The following is a 27049-nucleotide window of genomic DNA, read 5'->3' as shown; positions in this document are numbered from 1 at the left end:
GACGGCACCTGTGCCAGGCTATGTGCACTTTAAGACCACGTGAAGTGTCAAACGCCCGCTGGCAAGAGGTCATGGGGCAGACGCAGCAGGTGCCATGAGTTAACCGACTGAGATGACTGGCAGATGCACCCGTACTGTGACGTCACTTCTAACACGCACGTGCACGCGCGCAGGCACCGAGTTGGCAAGAATCCCCTCTGGCAGACAATAAAACGCCAAAGCGAAGCTAAGGAACGGGTGAAGTGATGCGAGTCAGGTGCTGTCCCCCATAGCCCCACGGCTCTCACAGACAAAACCGAGATCCATGGCTAGAACAGTACACAGCATAAAAACTGTGATTATTACCATCAGCCACGATCAATTCACTGCTGGATAAAGGCCCCCTCTCCTCCCCCTAAGCCGTCGCCATTCTCTCGTGCTCATGCGATGCAATGGATCCGCCCCCCATACGCACGAGGCCAATCTGACCGTCGCTCCATCTCCGCGGTGGACGGGAACCCTAGGCAGCGTTTCCCTCCTTTGTCCGCCACTCAAGACGTTGTTCTCATCACCGCCTCCGTGATGCCTCCTTGCAGAGCCCCACAAAATTCCATCTGAAGTTTATCTCATCCACGTGTGTCTACTTCTCCCTCTCAACGTAAACCCAAGTAACGCACCCTCCCCCCCATGCTTCTTGGCACACCTTTGGGCTTTTGCTTCGTCAGTATCCACGCTTTTGACGAGTACGCTACGCAGCAGGAGACGTCCTCCGGCTGAATGTATTCTGCCTCTCGACGTAAGCCCAAGCGCGCATCTCAGCAGGAGACGTCCTCCGGGGTCGAACGCATTCTGCTCGGCGCACCTGCGCATACTTTCTTGTCCTTCCCGCCCCCGCCCCGCCGGCCCCGCCGGCGCACCTTCCGATGAGCACGGTTGGCTACGTACAGGCCGCGAAAGAAGTTCACCGTGCCTAGGTATACGCACGCAATGCGCGTGGTTTCATTTTTGCTTTTCAAGTTCGGCGGCGACTGCTCAGCGTCACCGCCAAGCGCACACAGCGCACGTGCGTCGCCTGCAGCGCTGCATTCTCGCACCGCGCTCAACAAAGTGTCTGGTGGAGGGCGACCGCGAGGCAAGCGTTTGATGTTCGCGCAAGTGCCACGATGAGATGACGGGGATGGAACTGCGCCGAGAGCCAAGGGGCGAGCGCGCACACTTAGCGTGGAGGTCTCTGCGAACATCTGCGCCATCCGAGCCGACGAGTGGGGGGACAACCGCGGTCGGGCCGATGGGACGCAGCTGCCGCGTGCACGCGCGTGGATGGCGTGCGTAGCGGGCGGAGTTTATCACCGAAAAATCGCGGCTTATGCAATGCAGCCGAAGCCGCGTGCACCACGCGCATGCCTTGGGGTAGCAAGGCCCAGCTGCGGGTGTATATCTGTAGTCGCGTGCTTCGCTCTTGCCTTGGAAGGATGCCCCTTCGCCGCCCCCCCCCCCCCACGTGTATAATGTACGGGTGCGTCTCTTATAACATAACTGCGCTCACACGAGTAGTCACGCCGACATATCTGTAGATGCAGCTCCCACTGCGTGCAGGCGGACGCCGATTTTCACGACGATGTGCAGAAACATGTTGGGGTGAGTTAAAGTTTATTATTCTTGGCGGGTTGACGCTGCCCTGCAAGTTTCCGCTCATTCCACTGCTGGCAGAAGGGGCCCTCCCTCCACTAGACGGTATTCGGTCTACTCTTCCACACTGGCTACCAGGCATCGTGGAAGAGGTGGAATTGCCCACACTCTGCCCCATCACACGGTTTAGTTTCATGTATATGTGTGTGTGTGGGTGATGTAAACTTTCTTGTAGTTTGCACTCTAATCGTGTGTTTGTATCGCTTGTTGTTGCAACGTTCTGACCACGTGCCCCTACTGGACATGGGCGAAAAGAGCTTTATAGCTCATCAGATTCCTCGAGTATAAACAAATATTCTGATCGACTGTGGCGTGCCCCGTTTATACTCCCGGGGAGACGACCGAGGCGGAGGAATTTAAAAGTAATAAAACGATAAACTATTTTGTATTTTACCAATTAAGTCCCACTGAGCTAATATTTAACACTTTTTCAGAAGCCACCTGTCTATCATAAATAATAGCTCAAGGAAGTGGCTTATCATCATCGCAGGGAAATGTATAGCGGCCAAAAACTGTGATCGCGTGACGTAGATTCTAAATGCGGGGGGGGGGGGGAACCTGGAGGTCCCAGAGAGAAATCCACACGACCACGGGGAGGACATGGAACTCCAAATACACAGCGGCAGGCGTGAAGCTCGGGATCGAACCCAATACCTCGTGCATCACCGGCGAGGCAGTGAACATCTCGCCACCGTGGCACCACAATTGATGGAGACGTGCACCACTGCTCTAGTTGCTGTGCTCTGAGAAGGCCAACTGCTGCAACAACAAATCAGCCTCACCACTGGGGAGGGTCGCCCCCTACCCTCTGCTGCTCCTACAGTCAAGAACCCCCCTTGGATGGCTGCACTTGGGGATTCCCCTCTCCCTCCGAGTCCACACTTAAGACTTCCAACCAAAATGATAGCCCATCCTGTTCCTTCCCCTGTTAATTGCAGATGTCCTTGCCCCAATCCAAAGGCAAATAAAAATATCCCCCATATAGCCTCATCAGACTGTTGGGGCAAGTGCTGTTAGCGAGCAACTATGAAGGCCGGAATGGTACACGAGGGGGTGGGTGGCCAGTATGCTCGACCACCTTTGTCTCCCCAGTGGCGATGTTTACACATCACACCAGGTACTCATTTGAGGCAAAGTCGACCTAGGGGAGGCCCAGGAACAGTTCAAATAATCGTCACTCGTGTCGATCGTGAGCGGAAATCAAATTCGGGTGGCCGGGTTCATAGTGCAGCGTGCTAACCACTACACTACCGCTCCCCACAATCAACACACACACGTACATCCCTGTGGTCAAGTCACTGCTGGACGATGGCCTCTTCACACCATGTAGGTCGTAGGGTTGATTTGACCATACTTCACCGTACTGGTGAAGCTGGGCAGCACAGGCGTGGTGGCACAGAAGTGCAGTGAAAGCGGAATTTGCTGCACTTCCCTCTGCTGCCTACAACGCAGCCCAGAAGCAACAGCAGGAGAAGCAGCCAGAAGCAGCCTGTTTCAAGTAAGCGTGGTGCTCACCCATCTCAGCACAATCCAGGTTCAACCCTTCTTAGCTTCTGCGATATGACAGAATCGAGAACATTCCGGGTGACCTGGGCATAGGGCGGTGAACATTCTCAGGAATGTGTTCTGATCTTTCTTCCCTTTAAACGGATTTTGGGTCAACCATCGAGTAAACACAGCGGTCACCACATCGCGTGCTTTCAGATGCGCTTCTGCGGCCGTCTGGAACGCGCTACCTTCCGATATCAGGAAGCCACTGGGAGCGATGCACTTTTAAATCTTCATCTACATTGACCAAATCACTTCTTTATAACTGATTTTAGTATTGAGTTTGCTGCCCCTCCCTCCCTCGTCACCTCCGATTATATAAGCGAGGTTGGCTACGTACGGTGCAAAAGACGTTCAACATATGTACACTCAACTCACGGTGTGGCACAAATATAACTACATAGCCCACTGAGCTACGTAGCTCACAAGCGACCTGGCTACCACAAATGATAGCTCCACGAAGTGGCTCATCATCACATGGAAGTTTATAAAAGCCAAATACTCGAAGCGCGTGTTTGATTCTGAATGCGGTGGGAAGGACCTGGAGAAAAATCCACACCACCACGTGGAGAGAGAGACACGCAAACTCCAAATATACAGCAGGGGTCAGAGTCGGGATCGAACTCACGACCTCCTGTATACCAGGAGAGGTGGATAACATCTCCTAGCCACCGTGGCGTTCTGCAGTGCCGTGTTTTAAATGTGACATTTGCTGCAATTCAGCAACAGTGCATGTAATTACATGTGACATAACACATTTCAATGACACACACACCCATGAACAACTATTGGGTAATTACTTAAACGCCTATTTAAAATTGGTCATCAAGAAAAAAATCTGTTTCATTTAGTTCTCATCGGGGCCAGGGTTATAAGTGCTAGTCTCCACCCCTCACTTGCCCACTCTTTCTCTCCTGGCCTCTCTTGTTTACGTGCCATGCAGAAGGGCCATTGCCCAAAACGTTCCCTATTGTCCATTTTCATTTTAAGGCCGCACCCATGGTGGTGGTATCGTTACTTACGAGCGTGTTGCACGCTATACGAGGCTGATAGCAGCAGAGATAGATGCACAACATGGGTTATGCGGAGATGAAGAGAGCCCGCTGATGCATGCAGGCAGTGATGAGAAGGAAACTGGCACCTTCTTGGTTCTTTCGGTAAAGTCACGTAGAAGGGAAATAATAAAATAATAAAAATAAAACATAATAAAATAAAATTCTCACGACGTTTCGGCCACAACACAAGTAGCCTTCCTCAGGTGAAGAAACAGAACTGTCGGAAAGACGGCGCGCCAATGAACACCGCTAAGCTTGGCAGCGTCTTTTAAGCTGGGTGGGAGGAGCAGGGCGCCTTGACAAAGGAGTTTACATATCAACAGAAGAATTTAGCATTGAAGTAGCCGGCACCGTTTGGATACACACACATATGTAGTAAGGTGCACAACAACAGCAACATTTAAAGTGTGTGGTTGTTCGGGAAAAACGGAAGGAGTCGGGAAGAGAGGAAGAGCTAACAGAGAATAACTCGACAACGACGATGACGTCATAAAGAGATGTGGTGCCAGAAAGATGGTGGCCACTACTGGTCGCATATTGCCACTACAAGACAAGAGGGGAAAGTGGACACAACAAATGACGAAATGTGCCGGGGACATCTGCTAAGACGGGCTATCTGCCCCATGCATCGTGACGATGATGATGATAGCAGTAACATGACATTTGATTTACGTGTACATTGTGACGTGTAAAATATACTTAAAAACAGAACGGTATCATCTTTGAGACGGCCTAAACTCGGCTGAAGCGAGTGCAAACCACGAGTGACCACCGTGCGTGGAATAGCGCCGCTCACTCTGCCCAGCTCGCCTTTCCTTTTAACTTTTTTTTATTTGAGTCTCCTTTATTCACACTCGTATACTCGTCCCGTGAGGCATCTTCAGATAGTTACATCGACCAGACTCGGCACGCGGGCGTTGCGACTACGATTGTTAATGCGTAACAGCAGAGGAGCAAGCGAATTCAAAATGCGTACACACACGGTCTCCAATTGTTGCTGAACATTACAAAAAAAAGTGGCATTCATCAATGACTACCCACTATACACCTAAACACGATGTTTACACCGTCCCTTACACGTGGCATGATAACAATAACAATTTGAAAGGAACATGGACGGTGTCCATTCTGCTCCGGCACACAACGAACATGACCTTTGATGGAGCGCATGCACATGCACGCGCAGCTGGGGACTACATTTTTCATAATTAAAATCTTACTCCTCGCCTTTACCCCTAGTCCTCTTGTCCGCAAAAAAAGTATACCGTGAAACAGGATTACGTTTAAATCGCGTGCAATTTAATTAATATCCAAGTTGATAAATAAATTAAACGCTAGATGCAGAGCGGTTGGCGATCTGCTGATTTAATGACCCAGAATGCTCCACTAGAGCACAAAAATAAGCTATCGGACCATATTGTTCCAGGGTCTGACAGCTTAACCACCGTTCTGAGAAGAGTGCACTCATCAATAACATCTGATGAAACAGCGGTGTCTGCTGAGCAAGCCTGGCCACCGCTGACGAGACCCAGGTAGAATTGGGTTCAGAGTTTGTGACCCTACACAAATGATGCCGCTTGCCACGATTCTAAAAGGCCGATAAACCGCTAAGACTTAAAAAACATATTTTTTAAAAAATGGAAAATACAGAACAGAGATTTTATTAAAATAAATGATCAACCAGATTTCAACACTACGACGCAAAAAATTGGTTTCTTTTTTACTAAGACAGATATTATTTTCAATGTGCACATTTAAATTCCTCTTGTTCCATATCGATTTGAAAATCATTGCCGAAACTAATGGCAATCCGAATCAACAACAAAAAAAAACTGAGCAGCCATCTGCAGCTGAATTTCCATCGGCAACCTCGACACCACACAGAAACCTAAACACTTTAATGTGTCCGTGACACGGGGCAGAGGCGCGGCCCCGCAATTACAGCGCTCACGTCACTGCCGGCGTAAGGGGCCTCCACCAGAGTTGAGCTCTTCTCTTCAGAGCGTATTTGGCCTACTCTTCCACACCGACTGGGCGTCTTGGAAGAGGTGGCAGCAACCACACGTTACCCCCACCGCGCACGGCCTGCCGATGGTGTGCAAGCCCAGTCTGTGCCAACATGTCACCGAGGCAGCGTTATCACTTCGTAGTATTGTTATTATCACATGGGCCAAACATGAAATTGTCCACCCAACGCAACTGTAGCGGTGTCACGGACAAACGGCAGCGGGCTTGCAGTGCGCGTAGCCGACCGTGCGCTCCGCTCCCAAGCCTCGCTTGCTAGGGGGTGGGGAATCGTATGCTCCTTGACGGATAGCAGCTGCCATCCAGGGGCGAGTTAAGGGGCACACCCGCGCGGTTGCGATGACACCACGGGGAGCCCATATATAATGCTCATGTACACGTGTTCCTATTATGCACGCGTCTATGTGCGTACGTGGGAGCTGCCACAGCGGTGTAGTGCTCAGCACGCCACCGAACTTGCTATCCAGAGGGTCGCTGGGTAGATTCGACCTCCCGACGCGGCAGTGGAAACAACGGTGCCAGTTCCTTGGAGCCAACCCCCCCCTGCCCCCGCCGCCGCCTCTGTCCGCCCAACCGCAGGAGAAACGGGCATCACATCTGTAAATCACGTACGCACGTACGTGTAAATCACGTGTAAATCACGTGTAAATCACGTACGCATGCACGTGTAAATCACGTGTAAATCACGTGCGTCCGTGTGTACGGTGAACGTCTTTCGCACCGTACGTAGCCAACTAGTGGGGGGTGAGAAGCGCGAGTCCACCTTTCTCGACACGCCTGGTCAGCGCGGAAGAGTAGGCCAAATGCCCTATGGAGCTCCCTCGAGCGGGGGCCCTTCTGCCAACCAACAGAGCGAGCAAAGCAACTGCAGGGCTGCGCCTTTACCTATTGCAAGGGGGGGGGGGGGGCGGCGGGGAGGCGGCCCAGCGGTGGCGCATTTGCCGCTTGTCGCCGAGGGTCGCGGTTCAGATCCAGCGGCCTCCCCGGTTAATACTGTGGGTGTGTTAACCGTAAAACAAACAAAAACACGTGTACCTCTGCTTCTGAGCGTACGTTACAGATCCAATGGGGCAAATTGGCACGAGTAGGCTGTCACGTGCCTCGATGAATGAAGGTCGTAGCGTGCGTGCGAGGATGTGGGAGAGTGTAATAACCGACACGAGTTCAACTTTATTTATGTAAGCTTTCCAACACCGAGCCTGGAACGTCAATGCATTCGCTCTGGGGTTGGGGGGGGGGTCCCTACAACCATGGTACAATGTAAACAAAACTTTCGTTAGATTGTACATGTTGTGGATTTGCTCTCCAACACACCGGTGTGCTGTACTCGTGACGAATTGACACGTTCTGTTTACGTGGCAAACCTCACTAATTGGCTCTGTCGGGTGGTGACAGGTTTAACGACACATTTTTAGGAGACGAAATCCTACAGAAAACCGGACAAAAAATATTCATCAGAGCTGTCCCAAAACTTGGCGATGCAATCCGGTGCTAAAAACTGTAACATTTATAAATATAATTTGTTTATATCCCGCGACGTCTGTTTCAGAGTGGGCGACAAAGATCTCGTGACGTCATTGGCAAGAGTGGGGCCATTGTGCCCCGGCGTCGGGGTCAAACATTCTGTTTTTGTCAAGTTCGAAAATTGCACCGCAAATTACTCAAATCGGGATTACACGCCCAGCAGCAATCATCACCCCCTCCTGGCAGACCCACGCCCCCACCCCACCCAGGTCACTGTTTGCTGAAGAGGCTCGTCACTGGATTCTCGCGTTCTCAGCCCGGTTAAATAAAACCAGCCCGAGGCGAGATTGTTCCTCCTGGCACTTCCGACGCCGTGGTCACGTGGCGTGACGTGCACACTGCCACCGTCACGTGTCACGTCCTGTCCTCTGCGGCGTCATCTCGTGGCAGCCCCGAACGCGTCGTTATTAAAATCGGCAAGCTAAGCGCGTCCGAGGACACGCCACACGTTGGAAATCATACCACAAGCCACGTTGCATGTGTAGTGTAATAGCACCGGCTGGTGAGCAGCCGCGGCAACTATGGTGGACAAACAGTAGACATGCCGGTGAGCATAAACAGTACACGACTGTGTGTCGGCAGGGTGGAGGAACCGGGGCAAGGGTCAAGGAGGACCCCACCTGGAAGCCCCTGGAACCTGCCGGCGGGTTCGAGAAGGGAGGCGTGGCCAGGGCGGGGCCAGGCCGCGCTGGGAGTATAAAAGGGGCCGAGAGCGGGGAGCTCGAGGCTGCCGGTTCTGGGATAGGATCGTCTCGTCGTCGCCCTTAATGTAAACTCTCGATCATCTGCGCTAATGATGGGGAGGATGGCCACAGATAATTCAAAATCGCGGATAATCCGAAAATATACATTTTCCGTATATATCTCTGCCAAAAACCACTTATATAGGTATGACTGATGTTTGTGTTAAGAAAATTGAGTGTTAATGAACAGAACTAAAATTTGTATGAAAGATTCGACCGATCGATGCGCGTGCTCACTGATAATAACACTTTCCTGCTCCCACAAATGGGACAGCAGCAGAGCCACGCCAATCAACATCAATCAGTTCCGCCCACTGTTGTAAAGATATTGCAACTCCTGTACTGTAGTTCGGATAAACCAGAAGAACATATTTTTTTGGTTTAAGCACGTGACTTGTAATAAACATTTCCAAGAATGACAACGTACAACTGATTTTAGATTATTAATTTGGGCTTAAGGGAAAATCCACGAGTTATTAATTTATGTAAATATTTCAAGTGCGTGGTTAATCCGCAAATTGGAAAAACCGTACGCGGCTAATTGACAGTCTACCATGACTTCGACTCGGGTGGTGTGAGGAGGAACCACAGCGAGTGTGGGAAAGGCAGCAGGAGCCACGCGGGTCAGCCGGCGCCGACACTTGCCCAAAGCTCTGCGGTCCTCCATATACGAGGATGTTACCGGTCAAATTAACGAGTTGTTTACGCGTGGGAGGACACCGAAAGCACGCCGAGACAACCCACACGCGCGCAAAGGGGGGCAACGCTCTATCCCCATGAATTTGCCGAACCACCTTCTCCTGGCGAGCCAGGGCACGGCGACTCCTCCTCCATGCCCACGGGAAGGGAGTCTCACAACATCTGCATGATCGACCAATCCTCGCCGCCTTCACGGCGCTTGATTACAGGTGTGCACCGCCACCACCGCCCAGCTTCCTTGTCATACTGCGTGTACGGTGGTGTGTAGTACACAACAATTATTATAGCATTCGATTGTCCTATGTGCAGGGCTGGCCAATACCATGACAATTATATAATTTCCATGACCGGCTTAATGATTTTGTTTCTGCTACAGAACTTCATTACCCAGTATATATTTTCACGTTTAAGTCAAAGCTTTTGAATGAAGTTAGCGATCTATTTTCGGCCGGCTGTTCTCAGCCTTTGGCCATTAAGCATTAATGTTATTCTCTAGGCATCTTTAGTCTGTCAGCCGAGCTCTCCAGGCATGTCATTACAATCGACCCCAGAGACTCTAAACTCAACTCCTCTCTCTCTCTTTGAGCCTGGGGCATTGATCCTTGACATTTAAGAACCCTCGGAGTGGCAATCTTGATCTCCAAGACTCAGCTTTTGATGCTCAACCAAAAATACATCCTTATCCGTATCATCTATCCATGTAAATCAGCTCAAAACATCCCCGTAAATCACATGGCTTCTGTGTGGCCACCCATACTCTAAATCTCTCCCCCCCCCCACGCCTTATCCTCATATCTCTTGACCCTTTGCTCCTTCCTGTTTTTTTCCATTCCCTGTCCAATCCGGTGGGTGGGGAAGGGGGGGGGACGACGACAACGTTCCAGACCACAGGGGCAGCAGAAGAGAAGCGTCGACCTCCCGCAAACCGGAGGCCCGGACGCAGCTTTTCTCCACGGGCACCTCGGCAGGTAAAATTGGAAGCACAGTGTGGCAGGGGGCTTGCCGCCCGCTGCCGTGGCGAGCGCCCGCCGAACGCGAGGCTCGCCGCCCCCCCCAAAAGGCCGTCAGGAGCAGCGGACGCCTCCTCTCTGCGCTGCTGGCGAGTGACCTCCTCCATGGCTGCGGACGCATCACTCCCGGCACAAGCACATGGCCTTGGGTAACACGTGGTGTCAATTTCAAGGCCTGCCTCGTGTTCATCTACGGTTGCTGGATATTCCCTGAAGGGGGTGGGGGGGGGTGTATGCAACGGGTCAATTATTACGAGGACTTTCTAAGGAAAACAAATGTGCCTTAGCGCGCGGAAATAAGAAACACGACGACCCGTACCGCTCGCGACGACCGGCTGGCGCGGAGACGGCATCGGCCGTCCGGGGCGCTCGCAAGAGGAGCCCCCTGGCCGTGCGGGGCTGTACCAGCCCGCTTCGTCGGTCCACTTGCCGGATGACTCTCGTCTTCTCATCTAATCCCATCAAAGGAATTGATATGGCCCCTCAAGCAAGGCGCTTGACAGAGAATTAAGAACGGCGCAACTTATTCATGCAATGGGGGAAACGAGGCGAATGAAGTAGCTGAGAGGAAGCAAGATCTGCGATGCCTTCTCAGGCAGTGCAGGCGATGATGGTAGCAAGACCATACTTCACCACGCTGGTCACTATGGGTTGGTGCAGCGAGAAAGGGGGGGGGGGGTAGGAACAGACCAACAATGGATTGTGCTGCATTGCCCATATACTGCCAACAATGCCTACCGCTACACCACAACCTACTACTACACCACAACCTACTACTACACCACAACCTACCACTACACCACAACCTACCGCTACACCACAACCTACCGCTACACCATAACCTACCACTACACCACAACCTACCACTACACCACAACCTACCGCTACACCATAACCTACCGCTACACTACAACCTACCACTACACCACAACCTACCGCTACACCATAACCTACCGCTACACCATAACCTACCACTACACTACAACCTACCGCTACACCACAACCTACCGAAACACCACAACCTACTGCTACACCACAACCTACCGAAACACCATAACCTACTACTACACCACAACCTACCACTACACTACAACCTACCACTACACCACAACCTACCGCTACACCATAACCTACTACTACACCACAACCTACCGCTACACCATAACCTACTACTACACCACAACCTACCGCTACACCATAACCTACTACTACACCACAACCTACCGCTACACCACAACCTACCGAAACACCATAACCTACTACTACACTACAACCGTTGTACGATCTCTGCCACCAATCCAAGCACTGCCCAGGCTCTCCTGCTGCTTAGCTTCTGGAAGCTTGCCGGGCAGCAGTGGGGCACATCGCGGGCGAGGTGGTCACAGGCTCGGGTTCGTCCCGTGGACCACGAGACGCTCAGCAGCGGCGCGACACATGACGGGGGAAGGTGTCACACGCTGTTTTCCGCAATCCACCCAGAATCAAACACGAGACGCCATTCCCCAATGTTCGCCTTTTGGCATCCTCTGGTCTAACACCGTTTTGAGACTAGGCTCAAAAGAAAGCTGTCTCTGGTGTGGACCAATCAGTTGCAAACACAATGCATCATATTATCTGAGTATGTTTTTTGGTTGCATTTTGACCACAAGTATTATCGTTAATGCAGACATGATTCCTTGTAAAAGGTTTCAGTTTGGTGTTTTAACAACTTAACACCTGTTTTGTTGCCAGATAAAAGGGGACAAACTTATTCTCAGTGCATAACGAATCATGGCATACTTAATAAATTACAACTCTTGTCAAAATTATTTGTGTTCTAGATTGGGCTATTGTCCATCCTCCTTTTCGGTCGCCGTTAAAGGACGTTAAAACAAAATCAGCTTTGCTGCCCTATACAAAGGTATCGAGGGAATTGCACGGGAGAGAAAATGGATCTGAACCTCCTCACTCTCCAATATTAAAAATGAGCAACCCTCCCAGGGGTCACGTTTTATGGAGGGCACAAATCACACAGACTGCCCAGGGTTGACAAAAATCGTAAACCACGCTGGACAAGGGGACAATCTCCTGCCACCGAATAGTGGGACGGGCGCAGGTCACAAGCCGGGCAAAGTGGGCCTAGTTCGGGTTCCAAGGGGAACCTTAACCCCGGCCAAGCGAGCTGCCATCACTTGCATTGGGGGCGCTTGGCTCACATTAGCAGAGGTGGAATGGGGGAGGTGGGGTGGGGGAGGGGGGATTCCCCGCACTTGAGCAGGGCCGACCTTTGGAACTGGTCGTGAGGTCAACGCACAGGAAACGCTCTCGCCATGATCAACAGCGTCTCTCACTCGGGCCAGTGTCAGGGGCGGTTTGCTTTTAATTTGTTTACTATATACGAATATATAAAGCACGCAAATCTCTCCAAATCAGCTCGAGAGCCTCCCGTGAGTCCCACGACTTGCATGCGGCCGCTCACACTCTGAATCCCTCTCCGCAACTCCTGTGAAAAAAGAGGCCGCCGCTCCTTGCAACATCAAGGCCCTCTTCCTCCCTATCCTCATCTTTCCTGACCCTTAGGGTCTCATTTCTCCATTCCTTTTCCATAATGTGCCCCTTACTTCCCATTCTCCCTCTCCCTTCCCTTTCTTTCCACGCATTACATCCTTTGACTCTTACTCCCCCTTCCCGTGGTGGGGCCACGGGTAAAACGTTGCTCGTAAAACACATTAAACCTTGTTAAAAGAAAATCACGACTGCCTTCCCTCCTTAGTCCACAGAGGGAAGAGGAGGAGGGGTTGGTGGGGGGGGATGGAGAGGAGGGGAAGCTGACTCCATGAAACCACAAGTTGAGACAACCCCAGAACTATGCTTGGTCACTCCAGGATCGGCACGACACGGCTTGGGTCTGATACTTGTTCTTATTGCCAGTGGGAAATGCAGCACGGTTTAGTGCAGCCAATGCACTAAAACGACTCCATCTCCGGTTTGCGGATAACTCGTTTCCCCACGAGCGATGCGCAGTCTAACCCTGCAGTTCACGTGATAATGCTCATGTAACCCATCCAGAATTTGAGGCGCCCGGTAATTTTGGCTGACCACAGAAGGAGTCGAAGTGGGGAGGTGGTGGTCGTCTCCGGCGTGCAGACATCCCTTTGGACAAACACCGCTGGCATCCCGCAAAAACGGTAGGCACTTTAGCGTCCGCCAGAAGGATGAAGGGTCAATTCCCGAGCGGCATTTGAACTTGCAGTTCCCGATTGTCAGCCAGATGACAGAACTAATTACCGCACCACCCAGCCAGATTATGGACCTAAGGAGCTATTTTTTTGCGCAGGAGTCACACAACGTAAGGGAGGCTTGAGCCGATTTAGACAGCGATGGGCACAGTGTGTGCTGATCTATAATCGTTGTTCCAATGATCTAAATACTAAAGGTCTCTTGGTGTTTGGGGATGTACAGCTTTGCTACTGCTAATATTGTATTACTAGTTTCGTATATTTGTACGTTCTGTACACAAGATTAATTAATTACCATTGCAAGTGTGTAACCCGTAATTAATTACACGGTTAGTAAGTTAAACTGAGTCATTCGAAACGAATTACACGGTTGCAATGGTAATTGACCTCAGATCTTATGTAGATAACGTACATATATGCGGTTAGTTAGTAAGTAAAACTCAGTTCTATGTAGCATTTACAATTGCAGTAGTGACATTTCGTTGGTAATTACATCCGGCTTCATCGGGCATTTTTTATCCAGAATTGTGAAGAGATCTACCCTGCTTCCTCCGGGTTATTTAAGAAGTTAGTGATCACAAAATTCACTTTCATTGGTCATGCACAAAATCTGTAATTTCCCTCTATATTTTGCCACTGCCCTATGTGGTACTCAGGTCTATTCTGGCCCATGGGTGATTTGCCAACTGCCCGAGAGCCTTGCCTAGCAGCTAATGTCACAATGCCAGAGCTGCACACGGCGTGTGCTGAGGAGCGTGCAACGCTGTGCAACGCTGTGCAAGCACAAGGCTGATGGCATGCCTTCCGGGAGCCTGGGTTACCAACATTAGAATGACCACCCCAATGACCTCCAAATCACTCCAGCTGTATCTGAACGATTGCCACCTTGTCCTGGGTGTTCTCAGGATCGTTCTCATTGTCGAGGCAGCTGCTGTCCCTGGTAATTATTTAAGTCTACCCAGGACATTAAAAGTCCAGCTGTTTATCACTTGTGCCACGGTGGGGAGATGTTATCTCCCTCGCCTGGTATACAAGGAGGTTGTGGGTTCGATCCCGACCCTGATGCCTGTGTATTTGGAGTTTGCATATTTTCCGGGTCCTCCGGTTTTTCCCTCCGCATTTGAAAACAAAAATGCGTTTAGAGTATTTGGCTGCAATACATTGTCACGTGATGATAATGAGCCACTTCGTTGAGCTGTCACTTGTGACGGCCAGGTCGCTTCGGAAAAGAGCGACACAGCTCAGTGGGCCTTGCCCTTTATTCAAATTCTCTTGCTGTGGGTTTCACACCTGATGATGATTACTTGTGTTGCAGTCGAAACGTCGTGAGAATTTTATTGTTTTATATTTTTATTATTTTATTGTTTCCCTTCTACGTGACTTTACCGAAAGAACCAAGAATATGTAGTTTACAGTTTTAATAATTGTTGTAATACACCACTCAACAGAATGCATATCCATGTAGTTCTCCCCTCTCATGGTATTGTGAGATATTCTTCGTTTCTTCTCTTTCATATGTCCCCTGGGTTTTCATATCTCACAGGTGGCAAGCCTCGGCGTCAGAGGCAGCGGTGCTCGCAAGAGTCACAACAGCGGGGTGCCTCTTGTCGGTCGCGTCGCAAACGGCAATACCTGGAGATCGCCAAGGGAAAGGCGGATGATTTGATAAATGAACATTCACTAAATCGCAGCCTCAAGGAAGCCTTCAACAATTAAATCTGTAAATTACAAGAGAAATGCATCGTAAGAGAGAGAGTGGAAGTGTGGACTCCACATTTATGGTACTCAGAGAAAGACTTCGCAGTAGAGCACTGGTGAGCATACTGTACAGATGAGTTCAAATTTGAATGAAACCGTTTCACAGTTGTCGATCACTGCTGCCCTGTCGGCCGGTCACATTTGCTCACAATTATTTTAATGGTGATCTTATACAAGGGGACCACAATGCACTTCTTCAGGAACTACCATTTTTTTGGTATAATGCACAGAGGCTAAGTGGTTTTCACTCACACGTGTGTTGTTTGAAAGTGGGGAGTGGTGGCGCAGTGGTAAGAGTGCTGCGCTACGAACCTGGCGGCCCGAGTTCAATTCCCGTTCACGGCCAACACAAGTGACGATTATCTGAACTGGTCCTAGGCCTCCCCATGGTCGACTAAGCCTCAAATGAGCACGTGGTGCGATGTTCAAACATCGCCACTGGTGAGATAAAAGGCAGCCCGGGTGTGGTGCGGGCCACCCACCCCCTCAATTGCCATGCCGGCCTTCGTAGGGCCATTCCCCCCAAAGTCTGTAAAAGCTATATTGGGGGGGGGGGGGTCTTGTTGTTTGAAAATGATGCCTTCTCCACACAGCACCAGAGATTGCCGCACGATTGGTCGACTGGGATTTGCCATGAGGTATGGAGGGGGGGGGGGGGGGTACTTTCCCTTTGCTTCGTACCTCCCAGTCACGGAGGAAGGCTGAAGCCGTAAAAATTCCCACCCTGTGACCTCTCGGAGCAAAGTGATTCACTGCAGTTCCTTAAGTGATACCGGAGCCCAGGACTTGTTCAGATATCACCGGCCACCGTTCTTACCCATGGCCGGGATTTGAACTCGGGTCACAGAGTTCATCTCAGCAGTAATTACACCACTCCCACCGCACCCCCCCCCCCCCCCCACCACCGTATGTACGTATATGGCATTCCTAATAAGGTCATTCTTTTAGTCATCTTTCGCTTTGCCCAAAGATGTACTTAAAGTGTCGCCGCACGATAGGGCTTGTGCTCTTGTCACGCGGTAGTCTCGAGATGGCGAGAATTCCACATTCGCATGGCGGGGGACCAGGCTCTTGCCACTGTTGACTTGACACAAGGCGGCAATAGTTTTACTAACGCGAGGTGACGGACTGAGCCCACCGTCTGACCAGGACTTCAACTCGGAGTCATCTCGGGCTCTGTCCGCAGCTTCCGCCCGTCAGATCGAAATCAGAATTTTTGTTACTTATCCTGGAGAAATCCTGGAGGAAAAAGAAATATGTTTGCGTTTACGACGCCACTCGATAAAGAGTGCCACTTTTCCCCCCTCTATTTTCCCAGGGCATTTGGGAGGCGTAGCCACCAAAGCGGCGAGGGGACTGGCTTCGTTCCAAAAAACACAAGGCCCTAAAATATAGCCACAACTACCCGGAGACTGAGACATTTGTGCACTTGCCAGATTTTCGCTGCAAAGTCTAAATATTTCAGCAAACTTTTGATGACTCATCGAAAAAAGACAAACAGACGTTGCTGCTGCTTCACTACGCAATTCATTGCAAACCGTATCATTAATTGCCAATCTCAAGTCACTGATGTAATTCATAATTTTTGTTTTTGTCAAAGGATTTATTTACTGCCTCGCAACAATAATATCCAAATCGCGACTCGTCAAACGTCACGTCATGAATGCGACGAAAACGCCCACCTCGGAAATGTAACCGAAAATGGTGCTACTGGTACCATGCGACTAAACGGCCTGCGGGATGGAAGGGCCACGTCACACAACCACGACTCAAAACGGGCGACTCCGTCGGAGAGAGACGTCCATTGCACGACAGTGGAACAACAAAATAAAGCATTAAATTATCGTGACTGGAATTCACCAAGGTGACGTAACAACATGATGCAACGCTTCGGTTTTGGGTTATTTGTGTGTGCAGTCAATGTTGGTGACTTGGACTCTCTCCTAAAGGCCCTCTCGGAGTGGCCAGCAGACCATGACATTGGCAACGAGCTCCTGATCATATTGCCACGTGCAACAATGGAATAAAACTCCTCGATAGTCATCATCAGCAGCAGCAATATTTCCACTGCTAGATGAATGTATCACCCGTTGCATCCGACGTCCGTCAAGGGCCTACGCCGCCGCCTCAATCAGTCGAGCTCCTGCGGATGAGCCGATCTCATCGCCCAAACTCCCCTGCGTCGGTGGTGGTGGGCAAGATATTTTATCATTGCCAAGGTGGCAGATCACTTGTATCCCCTTGCAAACCAAGCACGCAAGACAAAGATCCCCCCATGTAACCTTAACAAACTGTTCGCGCAAGTGCTGTTAGTGAGTGGCAGCACCTATGAAGGCCAGCCGCGACACACGAGGGGCTGGGTGGCCAGGTCACAGGGTGGGGATTTTTTTACGGCTTCAGCCTTCCTCCGTGGCTGGGAGATACGAAGCAAGGGGAGAGTCTCCCCCCCCCTCTACCGGGTACCTCATGGCAAATCCCAGTCGACCAATCATGCGGCATCTCTGCTGCTGTGTGGAGAAGGCATCATTTGCAAACAACAAGACAAAAATCCCTCCCCATATCGCCTTAACAGACTTTCGGGAAAAATGCACCCACGAAGTCCAGCACAGCACATGAGGGGGTGGATTGGCCAGCACCACACCTGGCTGCCTTTGTCTCCCGAGTGGCGATGTTTAGACATCGCACCCTTTACTCATTTGAGGCTTAGTCGACCTCGGGGAGGGCCCAGGACCGGTTCAGATAATCGTCACTGGTGTTTGGTGGCGGAAATCAAACTCGGGACTGCCGGGGTCAGTTGAGCAGCGTGCTAACTGCTGCGCCACCGCTCCGCCTGCCCCCCCCCCCCCACCCCAAACGCAACAGCGTGGGTGCTCACAGCCCCTACTCGAGTCAGGCGAAACCGGGACCACCGACTGCGCACATGATCGACGGGCGAGCCCTTCTCGATCCCTCATCTTCCCTGCAAATGTTGACCGCTGCCAAGGAGATGGTGATGTATATGAACGCGCAATCATCTTCAGAGGAATATGAAAATCCACCGTCAGTAGCAACCCAGAGGTCGCCATCCTCGACCTCTCGGGGCGCAGCAGTTCCACCAAATGGAGAAAAAGTTTCTTAAATTCCCGGCCACCGCTGTCCAGCCAGCGGCTACACGCGAGTACGCTCTCGCCAGGAGTCAATACGGCAAGTCGTGCGTGGTAGGGTGAAGCGCGGTTACTCCCGCACCTATTTGTAAAACATCTGGGCCAGCATGGAAGAGTAGGCCAAATACCCTCAGGAGGGGGCTCTCTTACGAGGCCCCTCGTACTAAGAGGGCCCTTTCACGAGCGATGGCGATGTGCAAACCAATTGCAGCGCTGCACCTGTACCATGGTTTACCCAAGAAGGTCTCACCGAGTCTAAACATCAGGAGTCCCTCGGTTAACAGTAACATTGTTTAAGGGTTTTTCAGTTCACGTTTCACCTTCGATAGGACCCCATGGTTTCGACTGTTAACATTTTTATGAACGGTATATTTACGGTATATACACACGGGCGCCAATTTAGGTCAATCAGAGCACTCGTAAGTGGGGCTGAGTCATGCCCCCTCACAGCCAATCAGCGACGAACATTCATGAGCGTTTCGACCTCGACTTGGCTTTGTTTACATTCTCACGTTTTCTGTTTTGGCAGTGGGAAAAAAATCTCTCTTGCAGACACAGCGATTTTTACTTATTTGTCTACATATAAGTCAGTGATTTCGATTAACGGTTATTTCGGTTTTCGTGGAAAGGATTGAAAACGTGAAATCGAGGGTCCCTTTCAGGATGGTGGTCCCACATTGGAATCCTCGGCCAATGCCATTCACATTTGACAGGTGGGAGGGAACAAGAGAAACCCCACGCCCGTGGGGGAGATACTCGCAGCTCTGGAGGGATAGATCTAATGCCCCGATTCAATCCAGTGAGTGGGCCAAATCCATCTGCAGTCAACACCCATTGCACAATTTTCCATGTCGCGAATGCGCTGGTGGTCACCCATCCGAAATCACGAACCAGGCTTCGAAGCTGTTTTGGCTTATCGAGACCCGACGAGGTTGGGTGAACGCGGGATAGATTAGGGCTGTGGGCGGATTAGTAAAAACCCGTTCTCAGAACTACTCGCGCTTTCATTGCCTTTTTTTTATGTGGCCGTGAAAAAACCAAGCATGAGGGGGGAGAAAAAAAACCGTGGGAAAAGTGACTCGAGATATGGCGAGCGCGTCGGCGCTCGGTCCAAATGGCGTGCGTCGAGTTCGCAAGCGACATTTGCCACAAAAGTAAACAGCCGCGCCAAATGTCGGCACACGCGAGAACTTACGAAATGTAACCACGTCTTAATAATGCGTTCATACGTTTTCAACAACAACAAAAAAAACCCGATGGGAAAGTAAAAAAAACAGCATAAAACAGAATTGTTTCATCAGACAAACTGCCTGACTTCAGGTTAAATAAGTAAAGCCCCCTAATTGATAAAATATGTGACCTGTGCATTTATACGGGGAAATGTACAAATTGGCAGCAGCCTCGGAGGCTGTTGACCAACTTTTACTCGCAATATCCCCCACAGCAAAAACAAGGGAACGATTTTGGCATCCAGTGCAATTAGAGTCCACATCTGTTGCCCCGGGGAACTGTGCAGAGCACGAGGCAATCGAGGGCCGTTTTTGTTCTGCAGCCGAAACCGTAGCCCCACTCATCACATGGGGGCAAAGATAAAATGCATTACACATGACGACCATCATCATCATGACCCCCGTGGGCATCGTCGAGCCATTGTCCATCCACTGCAGGATGAAGGCCTCCCACCTCCCCCCCCCACCCCCGGCTGTTTTGCTTGCACTCACTAACCTGTGATGCTCGAGTTCGACGCGACTCTCGTCGTTCCCTTCACACTTGGCTCTTCATTCCGTCACGGGTTTCATACATGGACCATCATCCGTCTCTCGCGACGATGCGTCCTGCCCCAAGCCCGCTCGGTTCTCTTAAAAAAACGGCAATGATGACGCCTCTAATTTGTGTTTTGTTCCCCCCCCCCCTACGCACACGTGTTCCCCTTCGCTGTCTCTCGCTGTAATTCCGAGCAGATGTCCCCACATGCTCTTCGCTGCCTTGCGCATTTCTCGGCCGCGACCCCCAGTTTCTCGGTCGACGCCGCCAGCGTCCGCGATCGACATCGCGCGTGTCGAGGTTGCGACGATATTTTTTTAAATGCCTGTTGCGCAGCATTGTGCTGGATATGTTGCGTCCAATGCAGCCTTGCTGCTTTGTTAATTGTAGTGATCGTAGGCCTTGCTTCGTGAATAATGTCAAATTATAATAATTATTTGGTACGTAGGGGTATTCGCGCTGTTCTCATGGCGAAAGCCTGCCGCCGACAAAGGGGCTGCGATGTTTCACAGACGCAGCCTGCAGCAATTTCGCAGGAGGCGATGCTGCTGCTGCCGTGTAGAATCCCAATTATGGAGTTGTTTGCGGTGCCATTCATCAATCTTTGTGATCATTTGCACCACGTGATGCCTGCAGACGCAGCGGACCGGCACGTGGTTGCACGGTTAAACTAAAACGTTGTTTATGTCGCCAGGTAAGGGCCCCACTGAGCTATGTAGCTCTTTTTCAGAAGCGACCTGGCCATCACAAAGGATAGCTCGGCAACCTAGTGGCTCATCATCACGTGGACATTTACAGCAGCCAAATACGATACAGACGCGTAATGTTGATTCTAAATGTGGAGGGGGAAAACCGGAGGGACCTGCAGAAAAATGTACGTGCCCACAGGGAGAACTACAAACTCCGAATATATGCAACAGACGTCAGGATCGGGATCGTACCCACGACCTCCTGTATACCGGGCGAGGTAGTTAACATTTCGCCACCGTGGTTGGTGCACAGTCCGCAGGAGCAGCAGTAACCAGGGCGGCCCGTCAGAGTCAAACCGCGAACCTCTGCCGCAAGCGGCGAGCTGCGTTACCCCGCTGGGCTGTACCACATTCGGCGCGCCGATGAGAAACGTTCGCGCATCGGTGCCTTCGACCCGATCGCCTCAACTGCGTCGGATCTCGGCAGCTCTGCTTTGGCTTCAGCAGTAGCGAGGTGGGTGACCACCTAGGCTTGCCCACGTGTTTGCCAGACAAGGGGCTTCTGATTGGTCAAGCCAGGGCAATGTTAAGTGTCACCACCCCCCGAAACCAGCCCCGTAAGCGTGGGTTTTCTCTGGGTAAGTGTTTCCTATCACATGCAGCCCAAACACTCATTACTGGTGTCGGATAAACATTGCCGATGCGGGGCCCTCCTGAATAAAGAGAGACCCGAGACTCGGCGAGACGACTTCGCTGGGCAAATTATTCAATCGCAATTATCAAATCGGGAAAAATGTCTCCGGCTCACAGGCCAACAGTGGGAAGAAGCAATTTGTTTTTTATATAAACAACGGACTTTAGATTGTTTTCTCCGAAGACCATTGTGCGAACGGTTTAACAAAATAATGAATAAACATAATTACATTTATATATTTTAAAAACACAAGTACAGCCCTTTGTCAATCCGCTGTTGGATGAAGGCCTCCTCATGCCACACTAGTCACGTGGAGGATGTTTGACCATACTTCACCCTGCTGGACAGTGCGGGCGAGTAAATGGACATTGCCACTGACTTTAGCCAGGGCCGGGAAATCAACTCAGGTCACCGGGTTCATGACGCGGTACGCTAAACAGCCACCACCTGCTACTTAGCCTCTCCAATTACCACACCTCACCTCCAAATTCCAGATGATCCCAGATCGCTTCTGGCCAGTCTTTTATTGACATTTCCCCAATTCTTAAATCCTTACACTCCTGGCTTACGATACAAAGATGGTGAATCATTCGCACAGATTTCTGCCACTTATCTACACGATCCCCCTCGGCGTCCCACCGTCTCCTCCTCCCATCCCCACCTCACGCTCCTCTCATCCTTACGCCCGGGGCGCTCCTGCGGCCTTCTCTGCGAATTTTCCCATCATCCTCCAGTAAGCGGGAGGTCGCCCATGGTCACGCGACCCTGGCTGACGAGAATTGGCACCGGTCGATACTCCCGACTCCTCCCCCTGCTCGTTCTCGTTCAGACTCAAGACGTCTCGGCCACCTGTGAGCTGCACTTCAAGTAACTCACCGTTACACATCCACTGAAGAAACACAAAATCACGCTAAACGCACCTCTGACGCCCAGCATAGCCGTCTCGTCATCGGGCTGTGGACGTTCGATACATTTTTAGGTCTCGCTTGAAGTAGTCTGGTACCGCCGTTTGCATTGAATGGGGGTCCATACATATATCTTTATATATGTTGATGTCTTTGTTGTTGCTGCGTGCTCACGCGCCATGCATCTCGAGTGTAAAATAGCCGGGGCAACCGGCTGAGCGGGATCATCCGTGCAACAAAGGAATCCAAATTCAACGTTCCAAATAACATCTGGAACTTCAGCGGTCGATTTTTCTCAAGTAGCTCGACTCGTCCAGAGATTGCTTCCATAAACAAATACCATAAACAAATACCTGCTTGATAACGACTATGGTGTGGAAAGGCACAAGGCTGACGAACTAAAAAACAAGTGCATTTATACGCGGAGACATAAAACGGAGTTCTGCTTACGTTGTTTGTATGATTGTTTACTCTGTCCGGTCCGGATGTACAGGATAATAATAATAATTTTCCATCTTGTAAATGACCACGCCCTGCTCTGTTCTCTATCTGCATCACTGACCCAATGCCACTTCTTGAAACCAACTGCCCCCTTATACAGCATTCGACATTAAGGCTGTGTAAATCGCTTTGTACTGGAACTAGAATTCTCTTTTATGCATGAATTAAGGCTGTATACATCGCTTTGTACTGCAACTAGAGTTCTGTCGCATACAGAATTTTCTCCAGTAAAAAGAACGACTCAAACTTTCGGGTCCACCAATGCTGGGTTGTTCATTTCTAGTGAAGTTGACCATGAACATAGCGAAATAATTGTGCAGCGAATTTTTGTTAGCGCTGCGCATTCGGTATTGACAGTAGGGGGTGATTATTCTACTTTGTAATCCAAATTGAGGAATAGGCAGGTTGTTTTCCAATTTTGCAAATAAAAAAAAACTAATTTTGTATCTTACCCAGGTAAGGGCCCCGTTGAGCGATGCAGCTCTTTTTCAGAAGCGAAGTGGCTGTCACAAATGATAGTTCAACGAAGTGGCTCATCACCATCATCACCACGTGAAAATGTTTATCAGCCGAATGCTCTTAACGCGCGATGTTGATTCTAAATGTGGAGGGGAAAACCGGAGCACTCGGAGACAAATCCACGCGACCACGTGGATTTGCAGGCGTCAGGGTCGGGATCGAACCCACGACCTCCTCTGCACCAGGCGAGCTAGTTAACATCTAGCCACAGTGATGATGATGATGATGAGATAGAGATCCACGCAAACTCCAAACATCCAGCAGGCGTCAGGGTCGGGATCGAACCCACGGCCTCCTCTGTACCAGGCGAGCTAGTTAACATCTCCTAGCCACCGTGGCATCCCAAATTTCGACTACGACACCGACACACAGTGACCGGCTCCGATTGAACGACAATCAAACTCATGCAGCAAATCACAAGGAGACGTGCATCCTTGAAAGCACATCGGTCATCACATTCAAAATAAACCATGAGCATTGATTGTGGGGGGGGGGGGGGGGTTGTCAGGACCAAAATAAGCAGACAACAACCACGTGCCTCTTTCACTCGACCTACAAAGTAACGGGTTTTTTTACACATCCAGATCAGCTCCACTGTCGTCGAGGAGTACATGTCAGCAGGGGTTAATTCATGTTCTTGAAGGATCATTGCCTGGAACGTCGCCTGTTACATATAGATTTTGTTTTCCCCGTTTCAATGCCACAAAAAAGCGCGAATGGCGAATGCATTCAGCTGCTGTCCAACGTCGCCAGCATCTGTACCAACACGAGCAGCACCACGGACGGGATTTCGACAGCCGAGCACTTCGCTCTGCTGAGCCGCTCATTAATTCCGTCACGTCGGGCTTAGCAGCGGCAGCGGTGGATCTCTTGCAAGGGAAAGTTGGGGACCTTCTGTGCACGTCACCCTCACCGGCACAGCTACAACAAACAGCTCAGCATCCTGCAGACAGATCCAAGTATGCGAACACGTCTCGCGGGCAGGGGGCACTGGAACCTCGGCGGGGTTATTTTTGGTTAAACAGTACAGTGTTTCGCCAATTACTGTAGCCTTTTATTCACGTCTGAGTGACCATAGGCTTCGCCAAGCCTCCAAACTCTGCAGGCAGGCTCGAGGAAGCTTGTTGTTGTATAAACGAGACTTGAGAATGAATGCCCCCCCCCCCTCTCGCACTGTAATTACTCGGCGAAAGGAAGAGAGCGAGAGAGGGAGAAAGAGAGATGGGGTGCGTGGCAGTGATGAGGTTGTATAGGGGGGGAGGGGGGGGGTAGAGAGACTCTAAAACAAGCAACAGTCGTGGTGGAGACACCCAGCAACCCACCAGCACGCAAAGTTAACCAAGGTCTGTCTCGGCCTCTCTTGTGTGTGGGAGAGACGAAACAAAGATCCCGCTCCCTGTGGAGTATTCACGCTGTTAACAAGCACGTATGAAGGCCAACGCGGCATGTGAGAAGGGGGAAGGGGCGTGGCCACGACCACTCCCGGCCGCCTTTGTCTCTCCAAGTGCCGATTGTTTAAACGCGCCGCACCCGGCACTCATTTAAAGCTGAGTCGATATCTCACTCACTCATTCACACTCTCACTCATTCACACTCTCTCACTCATTCACACTCTCACTCTCATTCACACTCACTCACTCATTCACACTCTCTCGCTCATTCACACTCTCTCACTCATTCACACTCTCTCACTCATTCACACTCACTCACACTCTCTCACACTCTCTCACTCATTCACACTCTCTCGCTCATTCACACTCTCTCACTCATTCACACTCTCTCACTCATTCACACTCACTCACACTCTCTCACTCATTCACACTCACTCATTCACACTCTCTTCATTCACACTCTCACTCACACTATCTCACTCATTCACACTCTCACTCACTCACATTCTCTGACTTATTTACTCTCACTCAATCACACTCTCTCACTCACTCACACTCACTCACACTCTCTCACACTCTCTCACTCATTCACACTCTCTCACTCACACTCTCTCACTCAGTCACACTCTCTCACTCACACTATCTCACTCACACTATCTCACTCACACTATCTCACTCACACTATCTCACTCACACTCTCACTCTCTCACTCACACTCTCTCACTCATTCACACTCTCGCTCTCTCACTCACACTCTCTCTGACCTTGGCGGGGATGGAGAGGAGTTTTCGTGCGTGCGAGGAGACACGAACTGGGCAGGGAGTTAGCGCAGAGCCCCATCAGCCAGAGCATCCAGCGCATGGTTGACGGCAGCAGTGGCGGTGAAGGGGCCGGGCAGGGGAGGAGGGGCAGGGCTGGTTGAAGCTGCTGATGATGCTGCTCCCCTTCTCTCGCTTGCCTCCTCCCACACGCACCACGGCAGCCTCACACCTCTCAGCTGCAGCAGCAGCTGTCTGAACGTCCTCGTTTTGCAACACCGGACTAATGCTGGTGTGTAGTTTGTGATGTGGCTTTGCGGTTGTTGATCGTTGCGATGAATCTTATGGTGGTGGTGGTGGAGGGGGTGATGGTGATGCCGTTGTAGGTAGGACTTGAGACCTTGTGTGTGTGTGCGTGTCTCTTTCCAACTTTGAAGCGTACAAAGGAAAGAAACCGTCACAAAGTGTCGTGCCGGCACGTTAGCACCGCACCTACCCCACTCGCTCACTCGCCGCCCATCACCAACCAGCCGCGCTTTATTTATTTATTCATTCACTCCTGCCCTTGTAATCAGCGCGCCCTTGTAAACGTCGTTCGGAGGTTGTACGCGCCGAGCGTCGCCGATTATTTCATTGCAGTTGTCACAAATGCGAATTCTCCACGCCCCCCCTTCCCCCCCCCCACGGAGCAACGAGTGGTGGTGGTGCTGTGGCGATGGAGCCGCATTGGCCGTGCCCTGCGTGGCCAGGGACTCGAACCCTCACTCCCCGTGACACCTTCGCCGTGCGCAGGCGAGCAAGGCAGCAGCAGCAGCAGCAGGAGGAGCGCGAACCAAGAACCACCACCCACCACCACCACCACCAAACGCCGGCCGGCGTGTACAGTGCTTAAAAGGGCGAGCAGTGTGGCCACACTGGCACACCTCCAGCAGGGTGGGTGGGTGGATATGGTGGGATGGGCACCGCAGTGTGGGACCTCGAGGCGGGGGCAGGGTAGGAGGGAACGATGGGGAGTTGGGAGGGTGGGCGGAGTGGGGAGGAGGGTGGAGCGGTTCGGGGAGAGTTTTGTGGATGGCTGGGGGGGAGGAGGAGGAGGGGACACTGCCGGCTGGAAGAGAAAAGGGAACTTGGATGGGGGGGGGGCAATGATTTAGGTTCATCTTCACCATCAGCAGCAGCAGCCAGGATCAATCCACTACTGGATGTGGGGTGCTGGAGGGGATGGGATGATGAGAATGGGCGTAGGAGGCTCGAGGGGGCACTGCCTTCTGCAAGACAAAGGGGAATGATTTCAGTTCTGCATCATCATCATCAGCATCATCATCAGCCATGGTTAATGCACTGCTGGATGAAGACAGCCCCGTGGCGTCGGGGTATGGGGTAGGTGGGGGCTGGATGGGACGGGAGGGAGGGAGGGACTGCCATGATCTTCGTACA

General features: G+C 51.2%; 1 protein-coding gene across 1 annotated transcript in view; it reads right to left on the bottom strand.

Moving 5' to 3' along the window:
* LOC116952785 (A disintegrin and metalloproteinase with thrombospondin motifs 9-like) overlaps positions 1 to 26762 on the bottom strand; it is a 100724-nt gene extending 73962 nt beyond the window's left edge. Inside the window, exon 1 of the mRNA XM_032972424.2 lies at positions 25619 to 26762. Coding sequence (XP_032828315.1) covers positions 25619 to 25715 — 97 coding nt within the window. The 5' untranslated portion in view covers positions 25716 to 26762. The remainder of the gene's footprint in view (positions 1 to 25618) is intronic.
* Positions 26763 to 27049: the final 287 nt, after the last annotated feature.

This window comes from Petromyzon marinus, chromosome 48 (genome assembly GCF_048934315.1).
Source record: "Petromyzon marinus isolate PM22_M1 ecotype Great Lakes invasive population chromosome 48, UKy_Petmar_22M1.pri1.0, whole genome shotgun sequence".
NCBI lineage: Eukaryota > Metazoa > Chordata > Hyperoartia > Petromyzontiformes > Petromyzontidae > Petromyzon > Petromyzon marinus.
The sequence above is the reverse complement of the archived record's forward strand: the minus strand, read 5'-3'. Positions and strand labels throughout refer to the sequence as shown.